General features: G+C 40.8%; 1 protein-coding gene across 5 annotated transcripts in view; it reads right to left on the reverse strand.

Moving 5' to 3' along the window:
• The window catches only part of LOC115411432 (rho GTPase-activating protein 12-like), an 85844-nt gene that overhangs the window by 46579 nt on the left and 11752 nt on the right, over positions 1–27513 (reverse strand). The window contains exon 1 of one of the 5 annotated variants that reach the window (XM_030123558.1): positions 6136–6296. The exons of the other annotated variants lie outside the window; for them this stretch is intronic. Coding sequence (XP_029979418.1) covers positions 6136–6168 — 33 coding nt within the window. The 5' untranslated portion in view covers positions 6169–6296. Of the gene's footprint in view, positions 1–6135; positions 6297–27513 lie in introns of those variants that run through there. 5 annotated transcript variants of the gene reach the window in all.

Genomic DNA, 27513 nt, shown 5'->3' on the forward strand with positions numbered 1-27513 from the left:
TTAGTTCCTGCTGATCCACCAATCCATTTCAATAATTGGTGTCAAATACAGTTCTTCATCTTTTCAGGGTCATCAGATATGACCATATTTGGACGTTCAGAGGCTCCGTAGTTACCGTGGAAACACCGTCATCTTCTCCAACACTGATTCTCCAGTCAAACCCATGGAGTTGGATCAATTAGTCCACGGGCCAGACGAGATGTCGGTACCACTCAAGGAGGCAAAGGTTGGTTATACTTTTTGAAACCATACATGTCTGTAATCAACATTTTGGTCTGAGAACCTTTCTGAAGTCACAGCTAAATTACTGTTATCAACTCTTGAAGTCACTACACTCTGTTGAAAAAATGCACTTTTGACACTGGTGCCTATCTTGGTATTGGCCCCGATTAAGGACATGTTTAAATATTTTATATTAATATGTTTGGTATCATTTTAAAGGGGACACTCTGGGCTTTCATTCGAGCTCTTTTGTGAATTATTTTGACCAGTACATAAGACACTGGAGCTCTTCAAACTTTTAGTCACATTTTCCTACCATCCATCCATCCATTACACTGGTCAACAACAAATTTATTGTTTAAGTTTTTTGAGCTGATTTAGGATAATTCTGGTGTGCTGAATCCAAAAATCACATTAATTTTGCTCAATCAGGTCAACTTTCTGAACTATGCTACATATTGGCTTTTTAACATTTTTGCTTACATTTATGGGCATTTTCAAGTCATATGATACAAAATTCTTTCATATTTCTTGCAATAAATGAGTTCTGAAGATTTTACTTTTGCTAATTTATGATTAATGGTTTTTTTAATATTACAGGTGAATGAAATGGCTTCGACTAGAAGATCTTGCAAAAATAAGCCTGATGTATTCTGCTACATCTGCGCTGAATACACCATTGTGCCTAACAGGAATCAAGTCACAAGTTTCATAAAGTTTCATAAACCTATTTTGGGTGAGAACTGTATAAAAATCAACTGATAAAGTCACAAAAATGTAATCAATTTTGTGAGAAGATCAAATTTTTCAAAATCAAATTAGCAAAAAAACCTGACCTGATTGAGAAAAACAGATGTCATTTTTGGATTTAGCGGTGCAAAATGGTTCTAATTCAGTTGAAAAAACCTAGACAACTTGCAAAAAAATTTTTTTGTAACCCAGTGTTATCCACCGCTTATCCGGGGGCGGGTCACGGGGGTAACAGTCTAAGCAGGGATGCCCAGACTTCCCTCTCCCCAGACACATCCTCCAGCTCTTCCGGGGGGACCCCAAGGCATTCCCAGGCCAGCTGAGAGACATAGTCTCTCCAACGTGTCCTAGGTCTTGCCCGAGGTCTCCTCCCGGTGGGACATGCCCGGAACACCTCCCCTACCATTTTCACCTACATCATCTCTTTTCTTTTAGTCCTGTGGTATCAGGAAGCATCAGAGAAACAGAATACAAACAGTGCAATACTGACATGACTCTAAGGATTCAGGAAATCTATAATTTACCCATATTATCTCATTGTGGGGGGGGGGGCATTTTCAGCCTTATATCAGACAGACAGTTATTCTAAGAAAGCAGACCAAACAGTAAGCAGACCAAAGTTAGTACGATCACATTTGCTTCATGCATTTGTTCAAATCAATGGCAATACGGGATAATCATGACAGACTAAATGACAGTGGATGGACACACTGGGTTTATGTTCAGTTAATGACAGACTGGTCTGAAAAAGACACTGTTCATTCAGTTTGATCTGTATCTGATGGAAGAACCATCAACTGTAATCTGAGCTTTAATGAACATCTACAGGATCAGTGAATTAAATAGAGGAAAATACAGGAGTTACACTGAAAAAACACAAAATACAGAAGATAATATTATAATAAATGGTGATAAATGACTTAAGAAAGGTTAAATATAGAGAATAAAATATTTTTAGAAATGCCGTGGGTGCGTATGGGTTAAGGTCCTTAAGCTAATGATAAATGTCATGACACATTTATGTAACGACGTCCTTTGACACTGTTTTAAAGTAGGTTCTTAACGAGCTTGGACAGTTCTGCTGAGGTGAGTGAGCTGTTAAAGCCTATATAGAAGGAATTAAAGCCCTGTAGCAGCCCCTCTGTTAGCCCTGTTCAATAGCAATGACAACTGGATACACACACACACACACACACACACACACACACACACACTAAAAGGCAGACAAACTGACAATAACGCTAATATTAGTTTTAGTTATGCTAAAGGGACTCTACTGGTTTACGTTAAGGTTTTAGTCAGAATTAAAGACCTAAATGCACACTGTGTATTAGGGCCAAGGTTCTAATAGTTTTGGATTTTTCATTCTAGTTTAGTTTTATTTAGTTTTGACTTTTTTTTCTTGAATTCAGTTAGTTTTCATTTGTTTTTAGAGCACGTTTGCTAGTTTTTATTAGTTTTCATTTTTTTTCTAAATGCTTAGTTTTGGTTTAGTTTTAGTTTCTTTATATCTTTTCTCTTCTTCTCTGTCGTCGTATTCAAATAAATCCCAGACAGGACTCTGCTGCTTTCTCCAAACTTTAGTCTCCGTGTTTCCAGGTAGAGTGCGGACCAGAAGACGACTAGAAACCACAAGTGAACACAAGTGACGGACCGTCAAGTGTCGTATGGTGACAGCACAGAAAACTGCTAGAGCGAAATAAATCGATTTCGTATCAATCCGACATTGACAAAGATGAAAACGAAGGGAATTTTAACCATAATTTTTATCCATTTCAGTTCGTTTGTAAACACGCAATACAGTTTCAGTTATAATTTGTTTCTTTTAATTATAGTTTTTATTTATTTCAGTTAACAAAAATGTTTTTTCAATTCTAGTTTTCGTCATTTGTATTTTGGATTCATACAGTGATGAGCAGAACGGGAACTGAACTACAGAATCTTTCTCATGTTTGCTTTTAAGTGAAATCAGAAGTGGTGCCTCCTGTTCTTAACAGCGTATCTGTGTTCAGGGAGGTGTTTACAGTACATGTGCCCCAGTGCATTATGGGTCATTAATACTACTGTGGCAGTGCACTGTTCTACAGATGGGTTTATCATCATCAGGTTGAATATCATTTATAAAAGGGAGAATTAAACACATACAGATGCCATCAATGTGGTAATTGTCTGTTTAGACCAAACAGGTTTTTGTATTATTTTCTGCTGTAAAGTTGTACATTTTAACGACGAAGCGCGATGACGAGCACACACAGTACGTGAAACAAGGGCTCTTAATACAGAGGAAAACAAAGAGCAGTTCAGACCCAGCTGAGCAGCTGACAAAGACAAGACAAGGAAAAGAAAGAAGGAAAGAAAGAATGAATAGAGGGATAAAAGGAGGTGGCACAGGTGGGGGGGGTGGAGCGGCAACAAAGACTAACACAGAAAGAAAGATAGAGAGCTGGGACGACAGAAAAATAATGAAGCCACAGCAGGTAGATCTGACAGCTGCTGTTGCCGTGGAGACGTGGGGGTCGGTCTGCGGTGAGCCAACATGGCCGTAGCGATTAAAGACACGTGGAAAAGGTGTGAGCCGACGGCGTTCTGCTGTTCCCCACAGGAGTGGACCGAACTGAAGCTTCAAACAGCAGGAAATGAAGCCAGGCACATCTGCACATGCACACACCACCTGAAGGCCCCGCCTCAGCTCCCAGCATCCTCTCTGCTCACTGACAGGGTCTACCCTGCCGCCCAGTGGATCTGAATCACCGCTAGACCCCAGGTACGTGAAGGTCCCAGTGTCCCTACGCACCCACTGTGGGTCACTTAGTTCAGTGGTTCCCAACCTTTTTTTTTACTCCTGACTCCATTTTAACATCACAAATTTCAGGCGACCCCAGACATTCAAAACAGAGACTTTTTTAGATAAAATTAATTTGTTTTTGATCATGTAATAGTTTGCTCTACTATGTTGCAAATAAATGTTAATTTTAGGCAACATTTAGACTATATAATGTACATTTTTATTAGTAAGTTTTATTTATTTATTTTTTTTAAATAAATTATTAGAAATTTCAGGCAACCCCAGACATTAAAAACAGAGACTTTTTATTTGCTAAATTGCTACATTAATTTGTTTTTGATCGTGTAACAGTTTGCTATAATGTGTTACAAATAAATATTAATTTTAGGAAACATTTAGGCTATATAATGTCAATTTTTATTAGTAAGTTTTAATATTTTTTTTATAAATTACTAGAAATTTCAGGCAACCCCAGACATTCAAAACGGAGACATTTTATTCGCTAAAATTAATTTGTTTTTGATCGTGTAATAGTTTGCTCTACTATGTTGCAAATAAATGTTAATTTTAGGCAAAATTTAGACTATATAATGTACATTTTCATTCATAAGTTTTATTTATTTATTTATTTATTTTTATAAATTATTAGAAATTTCTGTTGACCCCAGACATTCAAAACAGAGACATTTTATTTGCTAAAATTAGTTTGTTTATGACCGTGTAATAGTTTGCTATAATACGTTGCAAATAAACGTTAATTTTAGGCAACATTTAGACTAAATAATGTAAATTTTTATTAGTAAGTTTTAATTTTTTATCAATTACTAGAAAATTCAGGTGATCCCATTTGAATTCCAGGCGACCCCATGTGGGGTCCTGACTCCATGGTCGAAAAGCACTGACTTAGATGTTCCTTTAGAACAGGGGTGTCAAACATGCGTCCCAGGGGCCAAATGCAGCCCGCCAAAGGTTCCGATCCGGCCCCTAGGATGAATTTCCTACAGAAACTTTACATTTGGAATATATAAAGGGACGTACAGTTTATTTGACCGTACATCTACAAAAACATTCAGTTTAGTTCAAATGGGATTTCAGAGCTTTTTTAAAAGTGCATCAAGTTGATCAGTCCTTCAGCTTTTTAGACAGTTCACTCCAAAGACGAGTGGAACTAAAAAAGACAGACCTTTGTAAAAATGTGTAATGGGATGATAGTTAACTAAACTGGAGTACACACAGACCAGTCCAGTATCACATGAGTGAATCTGATGACAGTACTCAGTTCTGCTGCATTTTAACATCAGTTAAAGCCCATAATAAAGTACGGTGCACATCGATGACTTAACCCACATGTAGTTCACAGTATTAGTGTGAAAACAACACGACTGACTGAAGCACAGGTGTCAAACATGCGGCCCGGGGGCCAAATCCGGAACGCCAAACAGTTCAACCCAGCCCGTAGGATGAATTAGTGAAATGCAAAAATTACACTGAAGATATTAACAATTAATGGTGTCAAAATCATTTTAATTCAGGTTCCACATGCAGACACATACGGACCAATTAGTTCTCAAGTGGATCAGAGCAGTAACATATTATCATAATATTCTATAAATAATGACAACTACAAATTTTCTCCTTGTTTTGGTGTAAAAAAAAAGTTAAATTATATGAAAATGTTTACGTTACCAAACTATACTTTTACAAAAAATGTGAATAACCTGAATAAATATGAACAAACGGACATGTCTTAAGAAAAGTAAATGCAATGTTGCCAATATTCTGTTATTAAATGTTCTGTGCGTTTTTAGATCCACCGTGATCTGTAAGTTATAATGTACACGAGTAAATGATTAAAAGAGGCAGAATATTTTTTAAATTGCACTTACTTTTCTTAAGACATTTCAAGTTGTTCCTATTATTCTGATTTTTAAGAAACTTTGTAGATGCAACCATTATCGTAATAGAATTTTACTTTGTTCACTGTTATTATTTTACTGGAGATCAAATTAGGCTGAATGTGGAACTGAACTAAAATGAGTTTGACAGAACTGGACTCAAGGTTTCAGCGTCGAACCATGGACATTTTACCGATTTCAGCAGAGTTGCATCACATCTAGATACTAAAAATGTAGAAATATAAATACTGACTGAATGCACTTCAACTAAATGTCACCAAATAATAATACTAATAATACTAGTACGGGTTTAGACAGTGCCAAACAGAAAGCCCCCCCCCATCAGCATAAACAGTGATAGCAGCCTAACCCACTGACACCTGCACAGCCCAGTGGCCTAAGCCTGGACACACACACACACACACACACACACACACACACACACACACACACACACACACACACACACGCACATATACTCACTATATAGTGGGGGCTCCTCAGGTAGGAAAACATGGTCCACAGAAGCAGGAACAGTCCAGTGTGGAACGAGCTGTGAGCAGGGTTAGGGATGTGGACGCGGCAGGTGCAGGTACCGGACTGAAGCGCCTCGCCGCGTCCACGCTGTCGTCACAGCGAGCACAGGAGGCCTCAGCGCCGATTAACGGATCTTAAGAGATCTATTTAGGGCGCCGGCCTTAAATAGGAAGGAGCGCTCATTAGCAGAACGAGCTGAGCCTCTGACCCACACACAGAGCATCAGAGGGAGGAGGAGGGACAGGGAGCGCAGAACCCACAGAACCACAGAACCCACAGAACCAACAGGGAGCATGGAACCAACTAAACCTACAGGGAGCACAGAACCCACAGAACCACAGAACCCACAGAACCAACAGGGAGCATGGAACCAACTAAACCTACAGGGAGCACAGAACCCACAGAACCACAGAACCCACAGAACCACAGAACTGACAGAACCCACAGAACCAACAGGGAGCATGGAACCAACTAAACCTACAGGGAGCACAGAACCCACAGAACCCACAGAACCAACAGGGAGCATGGAACCAACTAAACCTACAGGGAGCACAGAACCCACAGAACCACAGAACCAACAGAACCACAGAACCCACAGAACCCACAGAACCACAGAACCACAGAACCCACAGAACCAACAGGGAGCATGGAACCAACTAAACCTACAGGGAGCACAGAACCCACAGAACCACAGAACCCACAGAACCCACAGGGAGCATGGAACCAACTAAACCTACAGGGAGCACAGAACCCACAGAACCACAGAACCAACAGAACCCACAGAACCACAGAACCAACAGAACCCACAGAACCCACAGAACCACAGAACTGACAGAACCCACAGAACCAACAGGGAGCATGGAACCAACTAAACCTACAGGGAGCACAGAACCACAGAACCACAGAACCCACAGAACCAACAGGGAGCATGGAACCAACTAAACCTACAGGGAGCACAGAACCCACAGAACCACAGAACCAACAGAACCACAGAACCCACAGAACCCACAGAACCACAGAACCCACAGAACCAACAGGGAGCATGGAACCAACTAAACCTACAGGGAGCACAGAACCCACAGAACCACAGAACCCACAGGGAGCATGGAACCAACTAAACCTACAGGGAGCACAGAACCCACAGAACCACAGAACCAACAGAACCCACAGAACCACAGAACCCACAGAACCACAGAACTGACAGAACCCACAGAACCAACAGGGAGCATGGAACCAACTAAACCTACAGGGAGCGCAGAACCCACAGAACCACAGAACCAACAGAACCACGGAACCCACAGAACCCACAGAACCAACAGGGAGCATGAAACCGACAGAACCACAGAACTGACAGAACCACAGAACCAACAGAACCTACAGGGAGCATGGAACCGACAGAACCACAGAACCGACAGAACCAACAGAACCTACAGGGAGCATGGAACCGACAGAACCACAGAACCCACAGAACCACAGCCTGACAGGGGCCTTAAATAGAAGCGCTCATTAGCAGAACGAGCTGAGCCTCTGACCCACAAACAGAGCATCAGAGGGAGGAGGAGGGACAGGGAGCACAGAACCCACAGAACTGACAGAACCACAGAACCAACAGAACAACAGAACCACAGAACCCACAGAACCCACAGAACCACAGCCTGACAGACAGAGCTAGTGTTGTTGTTTCAGATCTACTGTAGTTTATCTTCTGTAAACATCGTTGTTCTTCTCTCCGTCTCTTTCCTTGTTGTTGTCTTTCAGCTGAACCTGAACTGATCCAAACTGGACTGGACTGATGGTGGAGGGTCTTCAGTCTGATCCAAACTGGACTGGACTGATGGTGGAGGGTCTTCAGTCTGATCCAAACTGGACTGGACTGATGGTGGAGGGTCTTCAGTCTGATCCAAACTGGACTGGACTGATGGTGGAGGGTCTTCAGTCTGATCCAAACTGGACTGGACTGATGGTGGAGGGTCTTCAGTCTCTTCCTTCCAGGTTCACATCACATTTGTTGTTTTTTTTTTTTACCTTATATCAGCTGCTATCTCATATTTTGGGTCAATGTGCCATGTGTAATATGTCCGTGTGGAACTTGCGTGGATTTAAAGTTCTGCATCGAACGATGTCTTTTGTTCCTTTTTCTTTTTCTCAACATACTGTGCCGTTTGGGTACAGCTGTGGACCGAACTGAACAGGTGTGAACTGAAACGGGTCGGTTCGGTACGTGGACCGTTAGCAAACTGACAACCAGGTAAAAACTGTGTTCACAGTTCAAAGAATAAACCCAGTCTGAGTTTAGATGGTCTGGTCTGTGCGCTCATTTCAGCTGGATTAGTCCACAGAAGGCCTATGATGGTGTGTGTGTGTGTGTGTGTGTGTGTGTTCAAACTGATGATGACTCATTACTGGTACCAGTCCAGGGAACGCCTCAGAGCTGCTGGTGGAACACCAGAGTATTAACCTCCCAGAATCAGGTTAATTGAAAATCAAACACACAGCGAAGAACAGTTTTATCTCCTGAAGTGGGATGGAAGTGTGTGTGTGTGTGTGTGTGTGTGTGTATCATGCACAAACCAACAGTGCTCCATCAAACCTGTGTGTGTCTGGATGTCAGTCTAATTCTATATTTTCCATCTCCAAAGTATCTGTTCATCCACTAAAACCTCCAACATACTGCATCAGAAACAGGAATATTCTGTTTTCTCACATATATTTAAAATATTTGCCGTTTTCTCCTCCTGCTGAAAATATAACGAACTGCTGTAGGACGTCTGTGCCAGAGGTGTGACAGTCAGCCAGTGTGGGCGCGCACATTCACGTGTGACCGTGCACTGAATTATTCAAGCGCTGCCCAGGTTCACACTCCTTCTGAATGCTCAGTGACGCCCAGGTGGCGCTAGACACCACAGCGCATGGCCTGCACCACTTCAACAGGCCACAAGCCGCCCACAAGGGAAATGGAAACTTCCTGCTAGACAGAAGCCTCAAACCACACACACACACACACACACACACACATACACACAAACACAGACAGACACACAAACACACACACACACACAAACACAGACAGACACAGGAAGTGTTTGGGTGCTTTGTTTTGAGGTGACAGACTGGGTTCTTACAGAAGTCGTACTTTAACCACAATAAGGCTCCGTTCACAGCAGGTCTGATGCACAGTTTGGATTATTTGGTGAAATCTGATTTTTTTGTGTGTGTGTTGGTTCATATTCCACATTACATGTGACTTCTATCAGTTTCGAGTCTGAACTGAATGTGGCCCTGAAGTGACCCACATGCACTAAAGAGGTCCTGATGGAATACTAGACCACGCAGACACACACTGTGTTTACAGAAGGAAATATGGTTTTCCTCCACTCCGACCAACAACTGGGACGTTTGTCGCATTTCAATGACGTAAAGGTTGGACAAATGCGACCTGAACGTTCAGACTGAAGTCACATTGGAGAATATGAGATTTGGATCAGATTTAGGACCACATATGAAAGTGGTCTAGGTCATTTTTAGGACCACATATGAAAGTGGTCTAGGTCAGATTTAGGACCACATATGAAAGTGGTCTAGGTCAGATTTAGGACCACATATGAAAGTGGTCTAGGTCAGATTTAGAGGGACTCAAACACAGACATAAATTGTCAGTTGTCATTATTTATAGGTTATTCTGTTGTTATTTTACTGGTCCAGTCCACTGCAGATCAAATCGGGCTGAATGTGGAACCTGAAGGAATATGAGTTTGAGAGCCCTGATTTAAACAGTCATTAGCTGCAGCCTTATTTGCAACAACAACCATTAGATCTTAGAAAAATCCTTTTAGTTTGAATTTCCATAATGCTTTCATTTCAATTTAAGTGTTACATCTACAGTTTAAATGATAAAACCCCTGACTTCACCAGCTCAACTCAACAACCACCACTCTGATTTGAGTTTCAAGACAAAATGTCAGATGACAGCTACATTTAAGAAATCACATTATTTTTCAGACCAAAATGGAAAAATCAATGACTCAAAATAAACCGAGTGGTTCCTGAATAACCAACATAAACAGCTGGGCTCAGACCGTGTTCCTGTCAAAGGTTCTGTTTATTCCTCACAGTACATTCTAACTGGATCACCTGTCAAAGTCAGGGCTGGACCAGTGAGGAAGCCATTCATCATGTCATTGATTCCCAGTCCAGTGTCAATGTGTGTTCAAATGTCCAACAGTTCATTATTGACAGTTCCACAAACAGGAGGGATCGTTCCGTTTCCTTCAACATTGGACAGACTTCTACCTCCACCAGGAGGCATTGTGATCACTTTGCTCTGTGTGTTTGTTTGTTTGTTTGTTAACAACTTAAGGGTAAAACTCTTCCAACCATCTTTCCCAAATCTTCCCCACAGATAGGCCTAGGCCCTGGGACCAACCCATTCAATTCTGGTCCCAGTAGGCCAGAGTTCAAGGTCACAGCAAGGTCACAACATCCACAATTTTCCGATCTCTCATCATTGAGTAATTTTCCAAAATTCATCAAAAATTCAAAACGACTCCGATTAGCCTCCAGTTGGATCCCACCTGTAGCTTAGAACAATATCTTGTATCTGGCACAAAACTGTCCACATCCACTGTGGAATGTGGACTCTGTGGACATTTACATTTAACATTGAAAATCCCATTTACCACACATTTAAAATTAGAACTCAACAAATATTGATTGGAATTTAAAATAATTTGACAGACACATGACTGGTACCAAGCTTCAACTTTTTTCTGCTGTATGGAACAACCTGGAAACTGCTGAATTGAAAAAGAAATAGTCGATCCACACATGCACACCGTTGGGGGTGCTTGGCAGAGGTTTGCGTTCTCTGAACACTTGTTGGCGTTGTTTTGATGAGGAGTCTGCTTTATGACTTTGCTCGGGGCTCTGCTGATGGTATTTGTCACCGTGGATCAGTGAGTAACGACGACCACAGCCTCTGGTGACAGCGCCGAGAACCCTGGGAAAGTGGGCTAGTGGGTCTACACACAACCAGCAGGACTGATTCAAATGTGGGCCTCATCCATTCACTGGCCCACATACCGTGACTCAGACTGTGTGTGTGTGTGTGTGTGTGTGTTTGTGTGTGTGTGTGTGTGCGTGCGTGCAAGTCTGGGGAGGGGTGGACATGCACCGATTAAAGACGTGCATTGTGTTCTGTTGGGAGGGGTCATGGGTCACTTAGCCCTCTACCCAGAGACTACCAGGCTGACCAGCCCCCCCCCATCCAGAGGACGGTTCCCTCCACTGTACGGCCTTTGTTGTGTACAGTGGCTGCCTTGTCATCTGGAGTGCACCGTCACATGCTGGAGGCTCTTTAAAACACTCCAGTGCATCATCAGCTGGACACTGGTCACACTGACCAGATGACCACATGACCACATGCTGAACTCTGGGCCGCCTATCACCTCTTCACGTAGCACTTAATCCGCTCACATTTGACAGAATGAGTTATTTGTTTTAAGAACCTCAACACAAAATATTATAGGGTTTTCTAAAGACGGTGGTTTTCACAGCAACTAAACTGAATTAAAATCGGACCAGTGGTCCTGTATCTTACCGGCCAAATGAAAAGCTTTGGGAAATGAATCCAGATGCCATTTATTCTCACCCAGTTCTGTGTATTTATTCTATTACAGAAATAGTCCATGTTTTGCTCATATTCTAATCAGATCTGTAAAAAATTCAAATTCCAACTTGATATCATTGATACTGATTTATTGGATCAATCCACTTCCTATCTGTTATAATGGGAAAATTTGTCAAAGTCACACCAAACCCAGAATCAGATCCGGATCGAAATAATTTCAATGCCTTGTGTTGACACCATCATACAGAAGCTGTATACCAAGTTTGAAGTCAATCAGAACTGGAGTTTAGGAGAAAAAGACGATTGAAAATGTTTTCCCCATAAGAGCCCATGTTAAATTTTCCATAAGTTCCCGGATCCAGAAGAAGATCCTGATCAGCATGTGGACATTCTGTTTGGGTCATCTCCCCATCAGGGCTGGACTGGAGACATTTACACTGGATATCATTTATATTTACTGAGTTATTGCATCCATCCACTTCCTATCGCTTATAATGAGGAAATTTTTCAAAGTGGCACCAAATCCAGAGTCAGATCTGGATCCAAATAATTTCACTAACTTTTGTTGCCATCATCATAAAGAAGCTGTATACCAAGTCTGAAGTCAATTGGAATTGTAGTTTCAGAGAAGATAGTTGAAATTTTGTAACGGACGACAGACGCTCCCGCCGACGCCGGACGCCACATGACGACAATAGCTACGGCCTGTCGGTCAGTAAGCTAAAAAGAGAATAAATAAACAGAATACTAATAATTGATCCATTCAATTCAAATCCATTCATTGTTGTTACTTTATTCATTCATTCATTTTCTGAACCCACTTTATCTTCACTGGGGTCACGGGGGCGGAGCCTATCCCAGCTACTTATGGTGAAGGCGGAGTTCACCCTGGACATGTCTCCAGTTCATCACAGGACTGAACATATAGGGACCATTAACCTATCGGTGCATGTGTTTGGATGGTGGGAGGAGTCAGAAAATTAGTTTAGATTTTTCAATTTGCTATTTGTACATATTGAGCTATATAGGAATTATTATGCATCAGTAGTCCATCAACAGTCCATCAGTAGTCCATCAACAGGCCATCAACAGGCCATCAATAGTCCATCAGTAGTCCATCAATAGTCCATCAATAGTCCATCAGTAGTCCATCAACAGGCCATCAACAGTCCATCAACAGGCCATCAACAGGCCATCAATAGTCCATCAACAGGCCATCAACAGTCCATCAATAGTCCATCAACAGGCCATCAACAGTCCATCAACAGTCCATCAATAGTCCCTCAGTAGTCCATCAACAGGCCATCAACAGTCCATCAACAGTCCATCAGTAGTCCATCAACAGTCCATCAGTAGTCCATCAACAGTCCATCAACAGGCCATCAACAGGCCATCAATAGTCCATCAACAGTCCATCAACAGGCCATCAACAGTCCATCAATAGTCCATCAGTAGTCCATCAACAGTCCATCAACAGGCCATCAACAGTCCATCAACAGTCCATCAGTAGTCCATCAACAGGCCATCAACAGTCCATCAACAGGCCATCAACAGGCCATCAATAGTCCATCAACAGTCCATCAACAGTCCATCAACAGTCCATCAGTAGTCCATCAACAGGCCATCAACAGGCCATCAATAGTCCATCAACAGGCCATCAACAGTCCATCAGTAGTCCATCAATAGTCCATCAGTAGTCCATCAACAGGCCATCAACAGGCCATCAACAGTCCATCAACAGGCCATCAATAGTCCATCAGTAGTCCATCAACAGGCCATCAACAGTCCATCAATAGTCCATCAACAGTCCATCAATAGTCCATCAGTAGTCCATCAACAGGCCATCAACAGTCCATCAACAGGCCATCAGTAGTCCATCAGTAGTCCATCAATAGTCCATCAGTAGTCCATCAACAGGCCATCAACAGTCCATCAACAGGCCATCAATAGTCCATCAGTAGTCCATCAACAGGCCATCAACAGTCCATCAACAGTCCATCAATAGTCCATCAACAGGCCATCAGTAGTCCATCAGTAGTCCATCAATAGTCCATCAGTAGTCCATCAACAGGCCATCAACAGTCCATCAACAGGCCATCAATAGTCCATCAGTAGTCCATCAACAGGCCATCAACAGTCCATCAACAGTCCATCAATAGTCCATCAGTAGTCCATCAACAGGCCATCAACAGGCCATCAACAGTCCATCAACAGTCCATCAATAGTCCATCAGTAGTCCATCAACAGGCCATCAACAGTCCATCAGTAGTCCATCAACAGTCCATCAAACACTACAAACACACAACTCAGCACCTACGAAACACAGATGACATCATTTTTCCAAAACCAGCCACATTAACATTAGGTGGACCTGAACCCAGCACCCGTTCCCAGGCTGTGATCGGTCTGAGCTGACAGTATTGTTCTGCTCCGTCCTCTGGGTGACCCGTTCAAAGGCTCTTGTTGGGGTAATTGATCGTCACAGAGCTGCTTCTGTGGAAAAGCAATTCAATTTCCACTGGGCATGTCCTGCCACATTACTGAGAATGGTGCCATTGTTCTGTCGAGCCACCGACGGCACGTAAAGGCCTCAGCAGTACCGAGGTTATAATCGTTAACGAAAACTAAGAAAATGACCAAAACTAGAACTGAAAAAACATTTTTGATAACTGAAATAAATAAAAACTATAATTAAAAGAAAAAAATGCTAACTAACTGAAACTGTATTGTGTGCTTACAAAACTAACTAAAACTTCTAAAAATTATGGATAAAATTCCCTTCATTTTCGTCTTTGTCAATGTCCGATTGATATGAAATCGATTTATTTCACTCGAGCAATTTTAGCTAGCGGCACCATATGGTACTTCACGGTCCATCACTTCTCATCACTTGTTTAGAGTTGTCTTCTGGTCCCCACTCTACCTGGAAACATGGAGACTAAAGTTGGGACTAGGGCTGTAACGATATGGAAATTTCATGACCAAAATTATCACGGTTATCATTATTATGGCGGTATTGTTGAAATTGTGCTCAAAATGTTCAAAAAGTACTAATACACACACTGAAATAATTTAACCAAGTTCTTTCTAAAAAAAATAAAGTAAAATAAAATAATTGGCACAATGTCCCTTCTGTTGCAGAAACATTCAAATATTAACCCTTAGTGGTCTGAGCCTATTTTGTCCGTTTTTCAGTCCTTTTGATTTTGCCTTTATATACTATATAAACAAATATTTACCATACCCATGTTTGGGATCTGTTTTTTCAGCACAACTTCATCTATATCATCTGTCTGTTATTTTTCACTTTAACCTACTATAAAAACATAAAAGGACAAAAAAAAACCAAAAAATATATATAAAATCCGATTTGAAAAATGTACATAATTTGTTGCATAAATAACACAAAGATGCTCAGTGAACCTTTTCAAAGTCTTTAAAAGTGAATACTGGTTCCAAATATTAGGAATATAAAATTAGAATTGTAATAAATTAAAACTATACTCGAACAAAATAAATAAATTAAATTTAAAAATACTCATATTTGACATAAAAGGAGATCTTCACATAGGGTTTTTTGCCCTAAAAGTGCGGTAATCAAACACGGTTATCATGATAATTAGAATTTAAACGGTAATACTAACCGTCTGCAATTTTACTGCGGTTTATTGTTCTACCAGTAATCGTTACATCCCTAGTTGGGAGAAAGCAGCAGAGTTCTGTCTGGGATTCATTTGAATACGACGGAGAAGAAGAGAAAAGATATAAAAAAAAAAACTAAAATTAAACTAAAACTAAGCATTTAGAAAAAAAGCAAAACTAATAAAAACTAGCAAACCTGCTCTACAAAAGAATTAAAACTAACTGAATCAGAGAGAAAAAAAAGTCAAAACTAAATAAAACTAAACTATAATGAAAAATCCAGAACTATTAGAACCTTGAGCGGTACAGACAGAACCAGGACCAAGCAGGACAGGGAACCGGCGCATTCGGTAACCCTGGACCCACGAGACGGTCCAGACGAGGATCTGGAGCACGGGTGGCACCGAGCTGAAGCAGGACAGGGTCAGAGGGTTTGTATCAGGCTGACAAACAGACATGGACCAGGGCCCGACGTGGACAGAGAGGTGGTTCAGAAGAGCAGGCTTTGTGTCCAGGACAGGGATGTGGAAGTGCAGCCAGGCTCCCACCTCCCATTCTGGTAAAAGGTTAGTGTGACAGTGGGTGGCAAACCCCGAAACACAGCAGAGGGGGGACCGACATCAGCCAAATGTCCTTTAACGGCTGAGAAAAGAGCCAGACGGCAAATTTAAAAAGGAACCTGCTCAAGCTCCAAGGTTTTTACGCTTATTTACAGTGTAAAAATAAAACCCATAAAAAAACGGTAATATTCTGGCAGCTGGGGTGCAAAAAAAATACTGTTAAATAATGGAAAATAACCATCTCATAAAAATATGGTAATTTTCCATAATTAAAATACAGTTTTTTGCCCTAACTTTACATGACATTTTGCTTTTTTCTTTGACTTTTTAATGTTTAATAAAGAATATTTACATGAAATATTTACATGAAAACAATCCAATTCCCTATAAATATATATATAAATAATTTTCAATGAGACTCAGTTGTACAATCCACTGATAAAAACTGTATTTGGACCGTTTATCAGTGCTTATACATGTTATACATTCACAAAAATACATTTATTCAACATTTTTGTTGTGAAACCTCCTGTAATTACACAAGATATTTGTCAATTAACAAACAAGTTTTGTTGAACTTACAGAACAAACACTTCTTTAACGGTCAATTGTCAGTAATTTTATCTCGTTTTATTATTTTTTATTTACAGTATTAAACTTTAAATTAACAGTTTAATCTCATGAATAGAAAAGAAATCTTTGTGAAATTACAGTAATTTGCAAATGTATTTTAACTGTATTTTTCTGTGAAAAGAGGAAAAATTTCTTTCAAAAAATGGAAATTTTATGGTTATTCACAGTTACATTTTTTTCCATGTTATTTCGCATTTAACATGTAAAATCACAGTCTATTTTTGTAATTTAATTGATATTTTATTGTATCTTAAAAATACAGGAAAAATCTGTAAAATAAACAGTAAAAATTCTGTTAAATTACAGATTTTTTTTTTTTGCAGTGTAAGGTGGTTTTTAGTTGAATAATAAGTTTAAGACAGCTGGAAACACCTTGTCTGACCACATGTCGTCACAAAAAAACATTGAACTGAAATGACTGATCAGCTGGTTCCAGTATAAACCAGTAGTGATAGAACTGAGCGCACATATTCAGTTCTTCTGTTTGAACACACACAAACGGGTACAGGCCATAAAACAAGGTACTCCTCAGAAAAAAAAAAAAAAAGGTTAATTTTTTATTCTTCCAGCTCTTAATCCACAGCTTTTTAACTCATTTCAACTTTGAAAGTGAGTTCAATACAGACTGTGTTTGGAACCATCTGCCACCGAAAAATAATAAAATACAGTCAGAGGAAAAGAAGGAGAAAGGATTCAAACCAGTGTCCAGTCTGCAGAACAACACTGCAGCGAAGGGACGTGAGGATGGGAAATATTCATTTACACTGAAGACAAAACCTCCCCCATGTAACAACAACCCCCCCCCCCTCCTCACAGGCGTCTGGTTCTATTTTATACATTTCCATTAGTGAATCTCTTCAAACATGTGACGTCAGTATCTGTACTTTGATGTTTTGGGAACATGTTTCCCTTTTATTCCCTCTTGAATTGCTGATTAGTTTTCTGCTGCTCTTGTATGAAGTGGCTTTGACGTCATCCTCAAACATGGTTGAAAACAAAGTGTGCTGAACGGATCCAAACCGGTGCGGAGCTGAAGAGTCGGAGAGTGGCCGCCGCCTCATTTCAATATGTCGCCATGGTTACAAACACCCACTCGTTTCAGATCAATGGGAGCTCAAGGACCTGAGGGTTGGCTGGCACATCCACAACAAGCCCCCCTGCTGGAGGGGGTCCTGGCCCCGCTGACCAGAGGGAGGGGGTCCTGGCCCTAGGGATGGGAATCAAGAACCGGTTCTTTTTGAGAACCGGATTCCAGTAGCTCGATTCCTTCGAATCGTTTGCCTGCCTGCTTAACGATTCTGCTTATTGATTCCGCCTTTGTTGCGCATGCGCGATGACGTCAGGCGTACGCTGCATTGTTTTGGTCAGAACGTAGACAACATGAGGTTGAGGCAGAAACAGTCTAAAAAGACAACACCAGGTCCAAACAGACCACACCAGGTCCAAACAGACCACACCAGGTCCAAACAGACCACACCAGGTCTAAACAGACCACACCAGGTCCAAACAGACCACACCAGGTCCACTGGAACACTGTCAAAGCTTCCATTTCTTCTAAAGGTGGAATCCCTCCAGTCTGCTCAAACATTTGTCCACATGTGATTCATTTGATTCTCGACTCAGCGGTGCTTGTGAATCTAGCGGCAGAGTGAACACCAGACCATCATCTGGGCCCAGTTCCAGTTCTGGTGCGGGCAACAAACGTCGTACCCCCTCAAATACAAGCTTCTGAAGGTAGGGGAAAGGAAATGAGGTGCACAACAACGGGAGACGAGCAGAGTAGAACCGGTTCCACGTAGTGGAAATGAGGCAATAGAGGAATTAGTAAAGAGTCCTGAACTGGGCCCGGTGTCATCTGTTTTTATTATTTGTTCACACTGTACATGTTATATTTTTTGTGCAGAGATCGAAATAAGAAAGACAGTTAATGCAAACACACCCGTTTGTACCCTTTTATTCCCTCACCCAATGAGAATCGATAAGGAATTGGATCAATAAGCAAAATCGATAATGGAATCGGTATCGTTAAATTCTTATCGAATCCCATCCCTAAATACGGCCCCGTTGCCATGGTGTCATATTTCCTGTGCAGAAACAGACATGTCAGCTGAGAGGTTATTCAACTGAAAATGACCGAGGAATTTACCAAGAAAGGAAAGAAAGAACTGGACCAGAGGATCTAGAACCAGGGTTCCCCACACAGGTCAACATGATAGTTCTGGACGAGAACTATTAAAGTTCAGAAACAGTTTTCACTTCATGCTTTGACTGATAAACACAGACAGAAAAACATGTTTGGGGGAGTTTGTGTGGAAACCTCAGGCTTTGGAACAGTCCTGAGGCTTAGAATGGTTTAGAGTCTTAACGGGTCCAGGAACAAAGCCCTGCACCCCCTTCAGACCAGGACTGTCATTAGACCACATCAGCATCAGTGTCCAAACCGACAGAGGAAGCACATGTGTACAAGATGAGAGGTGCAGGGACATGTCAGTTTGAGTCAGTGTGTGTGTGTGTGTGTGTGTGTGTGTGTGTGGAAGGGGGTTAACCAGGAATGTTCTGTACACAACCCCTTAATCCAGATATGTAAGAAGATTGCATTGTAGTGTGTGTGTGTGTGTGTGTGTGTGTGTGTGTGTGAGTGTGAGTGTGGTGTGTGTGTGTGAGTGTGTGTGTGTGTGAGTGTGTGTGTGTGAGTGTGTGTGTGAGTGTGTGTGTGTGTGTGAGTGTGTGAGTGTGAGTGTGAGTGTGTGTGTGTGTGTGTGTGTGTGTGAGTGTGTGTGTGAGTGTGTGTGTAGGCGGGGTGGTCCATCCAACCCATAAGCCCTTGGGTGACCACGGTTGCTGGTGGCTCAGGGCTTAAGTGGAGAAGCCCCCCCCCCCCCCAACACATTTGAGGTGATTGTGTCAGTGTGGTGTGTGTCCTGTGTGAGTGGGTTAATCCACAGAACGGTGTTCGAGGAGCCGCACATCCACCAGGACATGACAACACATACGTGATGACACACACTGCTGCACCCAAACAACACCCTGTTCTACAGTACACACAGCCAAGGGGGGGGCACATACGCTCAGACAACAGGCCTTTTGTCAGGACTGAGGTCTGGAGGTGCTGACCACCTCCACAGTGGATGAGCGTGTCACTGTGGGGTTGGAACTGTTTATTTACATACGGAAGAAAACAGGGATTTCACAAATGAATATGACCCCAGGCCAGTGGTTCCCAACCTTTTTTGTCTCATGACCCCATTTTAACTTCACAAATTTCTGGCAACCCGAGACATTCAAAACAGACTTTTTTTTGTTGCAAAAATTATTTTGTTTTTGATCATGTAATAGTTTACTGTACTATGTTGCAAATGAACGTTAATGTTAGAGGACATTTAGTCTATATAATGTAAATTATTATGAACGGAGGCAGAAAATCCAGGTGTAGATTACTGCACAAAGTGAGAATTTGATTTTCCTTGGTCAGGATCTGTCCAGTCAGTCCAGACGTGATTTACAAGGAGGACAATTAATACTGAACAAACAAGAACTGAAACTATGAATTATGAAAGAGCTGCAGCATCTGAAACTGACCACAATGAACATTTGACAGAGAAACAGAACCACAGAGCTGCAGTTTCAGAACCACAGTTTGTCATGTCTGTTATGGATTGTGATTGTCTCTATCAACTCACCATATATATTTATTTATTTATTTATTTATTTATTTATTTATTTATTTGATTTTCATCAATTACTAGAAATTTCAGGTGACCCCATTTGAATTCCAGGCGACCCCATGTGGGGTCCCAACCCCAAGGTTGAAAAACACTGCCCCACGGTTTCATACTGACAATATGTAAACTAGGGATGTAACCATATGAAAATTTCATATCACGGTTATTGTGACCAAAATTATCACGGTTATCATTATTATCACAGTATTGTTTCCTCCACCAAGGAGGTTCTGTTTGTGCCGGCGTAGGTTTGTCTGTCTGTTTGTCTGTGTGCAAGATAACTCCAAAAGTTATGAACGGATTTGAATGAAAATTTCAGGAAATGTTGATACCGGCACCAAGAACAAATGATTAAATTTTGGTGGTGATCGGGGGGGGGGGGGGGGGGGGGGTACTGATCTGCCTTGGCGGAGGTCTGCGCTGTCCGAGTGCTTTTCTAGTTGAAATTGTGCTCACAAGGTTTAAAAAGTACTAATACACACACTGAAATAATTTACCAAGTTGTATTGTGAAAAAAAACAAAAACAAACTAGAAAATCACTCGGAGAGCACAGACCCCCACCAAGGCCGATCAGTCCCCCCCCCCCCAATCACCACCAAAATTGAATCATTTGTTCCTTGTGCCAGTATCAACATTTCCTAAAATTTTCATCCAAATTCGTCCATAACTTTTTGAGTTATCTTGCACGCAGACAGACAGACAAACAAACCAACCAACACCGGCAAAAACAGAACCTCCTTGGCGGAGGTAATAACAGGCACAATGTACTTTCTGTTGGCAGAAACATTCAAATATTAACATGTAAAGATCAAACATACAAATGCGTATTAAAGATGGAACCTTACGGACAGAACAGATACCTGCACTAGGGGTGGAACTGATAGGATTTTAATATCAATATCTCCAGGAAATGTGCAGTACCATGACTTTTCAAAGTGCGGTAATCAAACAGGGTTATCATGATAATTAGAATTTAAACAGTAATACTAACCATCAGAAATTTTACCAGTTTATCATATACCGGTAATCATTACATCCCTAATGTAAACACACATTACAGATATGGCTTTGTGAGTCCGTCTGGTATCTATGGAATATTTCTTCACTGTGGAAACATGAGCAGAGGGGCTTCAGTTCATGGAACGTCCACCACCAGTACTGAACACAGAGAAGGAGGGGCCGACGACTAGGGCTGTGTATCTGCAAAAACTGGTGATACGATACAAATCACAATACTAGGATCACCATACGATATATCATGATTCTGTTAAAAAGACAATTTTGTTTTGTTTCCTTTTTTAAAATGATTATTTCCTGGAAGAATTTAGTTACACCAGAAATCTGTACACATACTAAACACATTTTTATTTGGGATCAAATAAAAATGTAAAATAAATAAAATAAAAAAAATAAAAATTAAACACACACACTGACTCAAACTGACATGTCCCTGCACCTCTCATCTTGTACACATGTGCTTCCTCTGTCGGTTTGGACACTGATGCTGATGTGGTCTAATGACAGTCCTGGTCTGAAGGGGGTGCAGGGCTTTGTTCCTGGACCCGTTAAGACTCTAAACCATTCTAAGCCTCAGGACTGTTCCAAAGCCTGAGGTTTCCACACAAACTCCCCCAAACATGTTTTTCTTTCTCTGTTTATCAGCCAAAGCATGAGTAGGGCTGTGTATGGGCAAGAATCTGGTGATACAATACAAACCACAATACTAGGATCATGATACTGTTAAAAAGGACATTTTTTGTTTGTTTCTTTTCTTAAAATTATTATTTCCTGGAAGAATTGAATTACAGCAGAAATCTGCACAAATACTAAACACATAATAGGATTTAATGTTCTATCACAAAAATGTTCCTGTGTTCAAACTGAAATTCTGTTTTACAGACATTACAGTTTCAGATCCTGTTCAAATGTTCATATTCTACTAGTTCAGAACTAACATCAGAACAGTATTTTAGTTCAATCCCAACAAAGGAACTACCATCTGCCTCTATCAAACAGTAAAAAGTGCTTTTAGGATGCTTCAAATAATCATTATTTAATAAAACAGTGTTATGCAATAATAAATAAGATATAAACAATAAAGAAAACCAAAAAACTAAAATGAACCTCCACAATATCTGCATTTGAATAAATACCTAAAAATATCCATACAGTACTTTTTAATATCGATGCAGTATTGTGAAATGAAATGTTGCGATATATGGCAGAAGTGGTATTTTCTAACAGCCCTAACTGGGAGGGTCTGTGCCCGTCAAACACATGGACAGGCCGTGGCCTTGGACGTGTCTTCTGTGCACCAGAAAGAACACATTGATCACTTTCCCAGTGTTGGTGGTGCTATTCTGGGATGGCTTTGAGGAGCTCTTCAGAGTCCTCTACTGGCGGGCGGACCCCTCCCCGCTGAGCCCAAACCCCCCCGTCAGTGCAGTTAGAGGGGGGTGTTGATGCCGGACTGGACCGTACGCTTTGAGAATGTTTGGGTTCAGAGCTGTGAAGCTGACAGAAGGATCCAGGCCGGTCCACAGTAGTACCCCAGGGCACTCTCTGGAGCCCCTTTTGTTTTTGCTCTGTAGTTCTGCGTCTGTGTTCAGTGACAGCGACTGGTGGAAAGTTCTGAGCACAAACACACAGAGTTTCTGGAAAGTCAATTCAGCGAGGGGGAAAAAAAAAATTCATGGAGCTGTTAGAGGACAGTGAATGCAGCATGGTGTCACCTGACGGGACAAATGAGGCCGAATGGTGGGGGTACATTGAAGGCTGTAAGAAAAGATGGGGTCTGCAATATATCGCGATATTTCATTTCACAATACTGCATCGATATTTAAAAGTACTGTACGGATATTTTTAGGTATTTATTCAAATGCAGATATGGCGGAGGTTCATTTTTGTTTTTTTCGTTTTTCCTTTTTGTCTATATTTTATTTATTATTATTTAACACTGTTTTATTAAATAATGTTAGTTCCTTTGTTGGGACAAAAATACTGTTCTGATGTTAGTTCTGAACAAATAGAAAATATCTGATAATATAATTATATAATTTAAGTTTGAACACAGGAACATTTTGGGATATAGCATTAGATCCTGTTGTGATTTAAAAAAAAAAAAGTGTTTAGTATTTGTGCATATTGCTGGTGTAATTCAATACTTCCAGGAAATAATCATTTTTAAAAAAGAAACAAACAAAAAAATTGCCTTTTTAACAGTATTATGATATATCATGATATATCGTATCGTGATCCTAGTATTGTGATTTGTATTGTATCACCAGATTCTTGCCAATACACACCCCTAACCGTGATGTGAAATTTTCGTACAGTTGCATTCCTACTCCAGCAGCTCCAGCAGGAGTGTAGTTTGACCTGTTCACTGATCCAAAGCAGAGGCCGCTGGGGGAAATGCCCAGCAGCAGCTGTGTGGAAGCCTCCGAGCCCAGGGAGCATCAGTTATGTAAGAGTGAGAGCCCAGGACTCAGCATCCTCAGTCGAATGCAAACAGAGCTGTGCAGAAGACGACGGCAGGCCTGGTCAGGTTACCAGCTAAATAAAACCCACACAACAACACCCACCCACACATGCTCAGCACTGGAGGAAACACACAATAGTGCACACAGCAGCTGGCTCTGTCAGGGGGAAGGTTTTCCATTGAAATGTCACCAGTGGAAGGGGCTGGACCACACCGCCACGTGTCCTTGAGCAAGCAACACCTCACAGTCCGAAGGATTAATCCAGGGCTGTCAAACTCATGTTAGTTCAGTTCCACATTCAGCTAAATTTGATCTGCAGTGGGCCAGACCAGTAAAATAAGAACAGAATAATTAGGGATGCACCGATACCACTTTTTTCCAGATCGAGTACGAGTACTTACATTTGAGTACTTGCTGATACCGAGTACCGATACGAGTACTTAATAATCCCATTCCAGTTGTTAGTTCCTTTTGTAAATGTGCTTTATTGTCGTTGTCATTAGTCTGACTGGAACAAAGTGCTGCTACTGACATTTAATGTGTTGGAATGAGCGTTTGTCAGTTAATCCACCAGGGGGCGCCGCTCTGAATTAACCATACTGGACAAATACCACGAAGAAGAGGAAAGTTTAATGAGAAGAAGAAGAAGAAAGTCAGTAACAATGAACATGGAGACGACAGAGGGAACACTAATGTGATACTAATGTTACAACGTTTTCGTTAGTAAGCGAAGGTTCAGCAGGAAGAGAAAAGAGAAATGAGTGATAAGTTTGGTTTTCACTTCCACTGGTGGTGGTCCGCACCGCTCCATACCCCTCTCTGTCTGGGTAGTCATCCGCCAGAACCTGGAAAACAGATGGAATGTACGCAGAGGACGGACAGAACGCTGCGTCTGTATCAGGAATGTTACTGTCAGTCAGCGTTACTTTTATCACTGTCATTTATTTCGTTAAATCTTCACACTCTTCACACATTATTCCAGCGCTGCGTACCTGCTGCACTGAACTGTGAATGTCACATGGCCGTAAGTGGTATCGGTGCATTTGTATCGGATTACTTTTACAAGTACGAGTACACACACTGAGTATCGGAGGCGATTCCCGATACTCGTATTGGAATTGGTGCACCCCTAATAATAATAATAATAATATACAAATAATGTCAACTCCAAACTTTTCTCTGCGTTTTAGAGTGAAAAAAGTAAATTTATATTATGAAAATGTTTACATCCACAAAACTATCCTCTCCAACAATGTGAATAATATGAACAAACTGAAAAAATAAGTGTAATTTTAACAATATTCTGCCTCAGTTTATCATTTACACATGTACATTATAACTTACAGATCACAGTGGATCTACAAACACACAAAACATTTACTAACAGATGGAATATTGTTAAAATTGTACTTACTTCTCTTAAGACATTTCAGGTTGTTCATATTTGTTCAGGATATTCAGATATTTTTGCAATATTATACTTTGTTTTAGTGTAAATACATGAAAATATTTACATTTACAAAGAGAAAACTTTGGAGGTGTCCTTATTTCTATGTTCTTATGACAGTATTTGACTGGTCTGACCCACTGCAGATTGAACTGGTCTGAATGTGGAACCTGAACTCAAAGGATCGTTAACATATTAGTGTAATTTTTGCATTTCACAAATTCATCCCAGGGGCCACACTGGACCCTTTGGTGGGCCGGATTTGGCCTCAAGGCCGCATGTTTGACACCTGTGGACTAAACCATCTAAAGTGGTTGCTGGTTCAAACCTTGACAGGGAGAAAATAAATGTGTGCTATCAGAGGTGTGGCAGCCCAGGGTCCTTACCTTGTCTGGGTACATGATGTCCCAGTCCACCCATGTACACTAGTGAGTCCAGCCCAGAGAGAGAGCGACGGAATTTAACCACAGAGCAACAGAGTGGAGAGACAAGAGAAGCCAGTGAGCAGCAGCACACAGCAAATTAAAGAGGTGATGCCCCCCCGTACCCAGTCTGTGAATAAACTGCAGAATGGAGCTGACAGAGGTCTGCAGCCGACACACAGAGCAACACATCCTACTGTGGGTACATGAAGGAAGAGGGTAGGGATGGAACCACATGAACATTTCAGATCACAGTTACTGTGACCAAAATTATCACGGTTATCATTATTATCGCGGTATTGTTGGAATTGTGCTCAAAATGTTCAAAAAGTACTAATACCCACACTGAAATAATTTGACCAAGTTGTATTTTGAAAAAAAATAAATAAAAAATAATAATAATAATAAAATAAAATCATAGGAACTGGTCCATCGACTAGAACTAAACAGTTAAAAAGGTGCAAACAAAGTCAACCCCCCCCCACCATCACCACCACATAGGAAGGATTATAAAGGAGAAATCCTGCACCTTAAACCAGACGTGATTCTCCTTAACGCTCAACCTGATTTGTCAACATCAGTTCTTGTGGTCGTCTGAAAGGCTCCGCCCTTTGGGGAGTGGTGGATTTAACCCTGAAAGGGTCAGGATGGAGGAACAGAATGGGTGGGGGGGCATATTGTGGTCCTGTCCATCATGACATCTGATATAGGGTTGTAAGAAAATATCGGTTCTGTAATATATTGCGATATTTCATTTCATAATACTGTATTTTTTATTAAAAAGTACTGTATGGATATTTTAGGTATTTTTCAAATGCCGATATTATGGAGATTCATTTTTGGTTTTCTTTTTTGTTTATATTTTATTTATTATTATTTAACACTCTTATTAAATAATGTTAGTTCTTTTGTTGGGATTGAACTAAAATCCTGTTCTGATGTTAGTTCTGAACTAATAGAATCTGAACATTTGAACAGGATCTGAAACTGTAATGTCTGTAAAACAGAATTTCAGTTTGAACACAGGAACATTTTTGTGATAGAACATTAAATCCTATTATGTGTTTAGTATTTGTGCAGATTTCTGCTGTAATTCAATTCTTCCAGGAAATAATCATTTAAAAAAAAAAGAAAAACAAAAAATTGCCTTTTTAACAGTACCTTGATATGTCGTGATATATCGTATCATGATCCTAGTATTGTGATTTGTATTGTATCACGAGATACTGTTTTCTGAAAAAAATTAAATTCGGCTCTGTTTTTCTGAATTAACGAAATAATTATCTCCTTAACTCAGAAAAACAAAGCTCAATTTATTTTTTGTGTGAATGCAATAGGCTTCCGTACATATCAAACAGCTGCTTAATAATAGCAAAATATTCCTCCAGTCCGGCCATGACTCCGTTTGTTTACTTTTTCCCTAGTAACAACCACATCCAGGTCAGACAACTGAACTATACTGAAAATAGCAAAGTCGGATGAAACGGACATTATCTGTTTTTTCCATTTTTCATTTGAGCACAAAATCGGGAAATGGAAAAATGAACCGTGATCCGTTTTTCATTCTGATTTTGAAATTTTTTTGATTTTTGGTTTTAAATTGAAAAAACAAATGAACGATAATACACGGATTCAGCCCTAATCTGATAATGCCATTCAGCGCCAAAGTTGAGGAAAAAGGCAGGTGTGTAGAGGAGAGTATGAAGCTGATGGAAGAGGAAGAGGAAGAGGAGAAAAGTGGAAGAGAAACTAAAAGGCTCAGACAGACAGTAGAGTGTATGCAGCAGGA

Source organism: Sphaeramia orbicularis, chromosome 20 (assembly GCF_902148855.1).
Source record: "Sphaeramia orbicularis chromosome 20, fSphaOr1.1, whole genome shotgun sequence".
NCBI lineage: Eukaryota > Metazoa > Chordata > Actinopteri > Kurtiformes > Apogonidae > Sphaeramia > Sphaeramia orbicularis.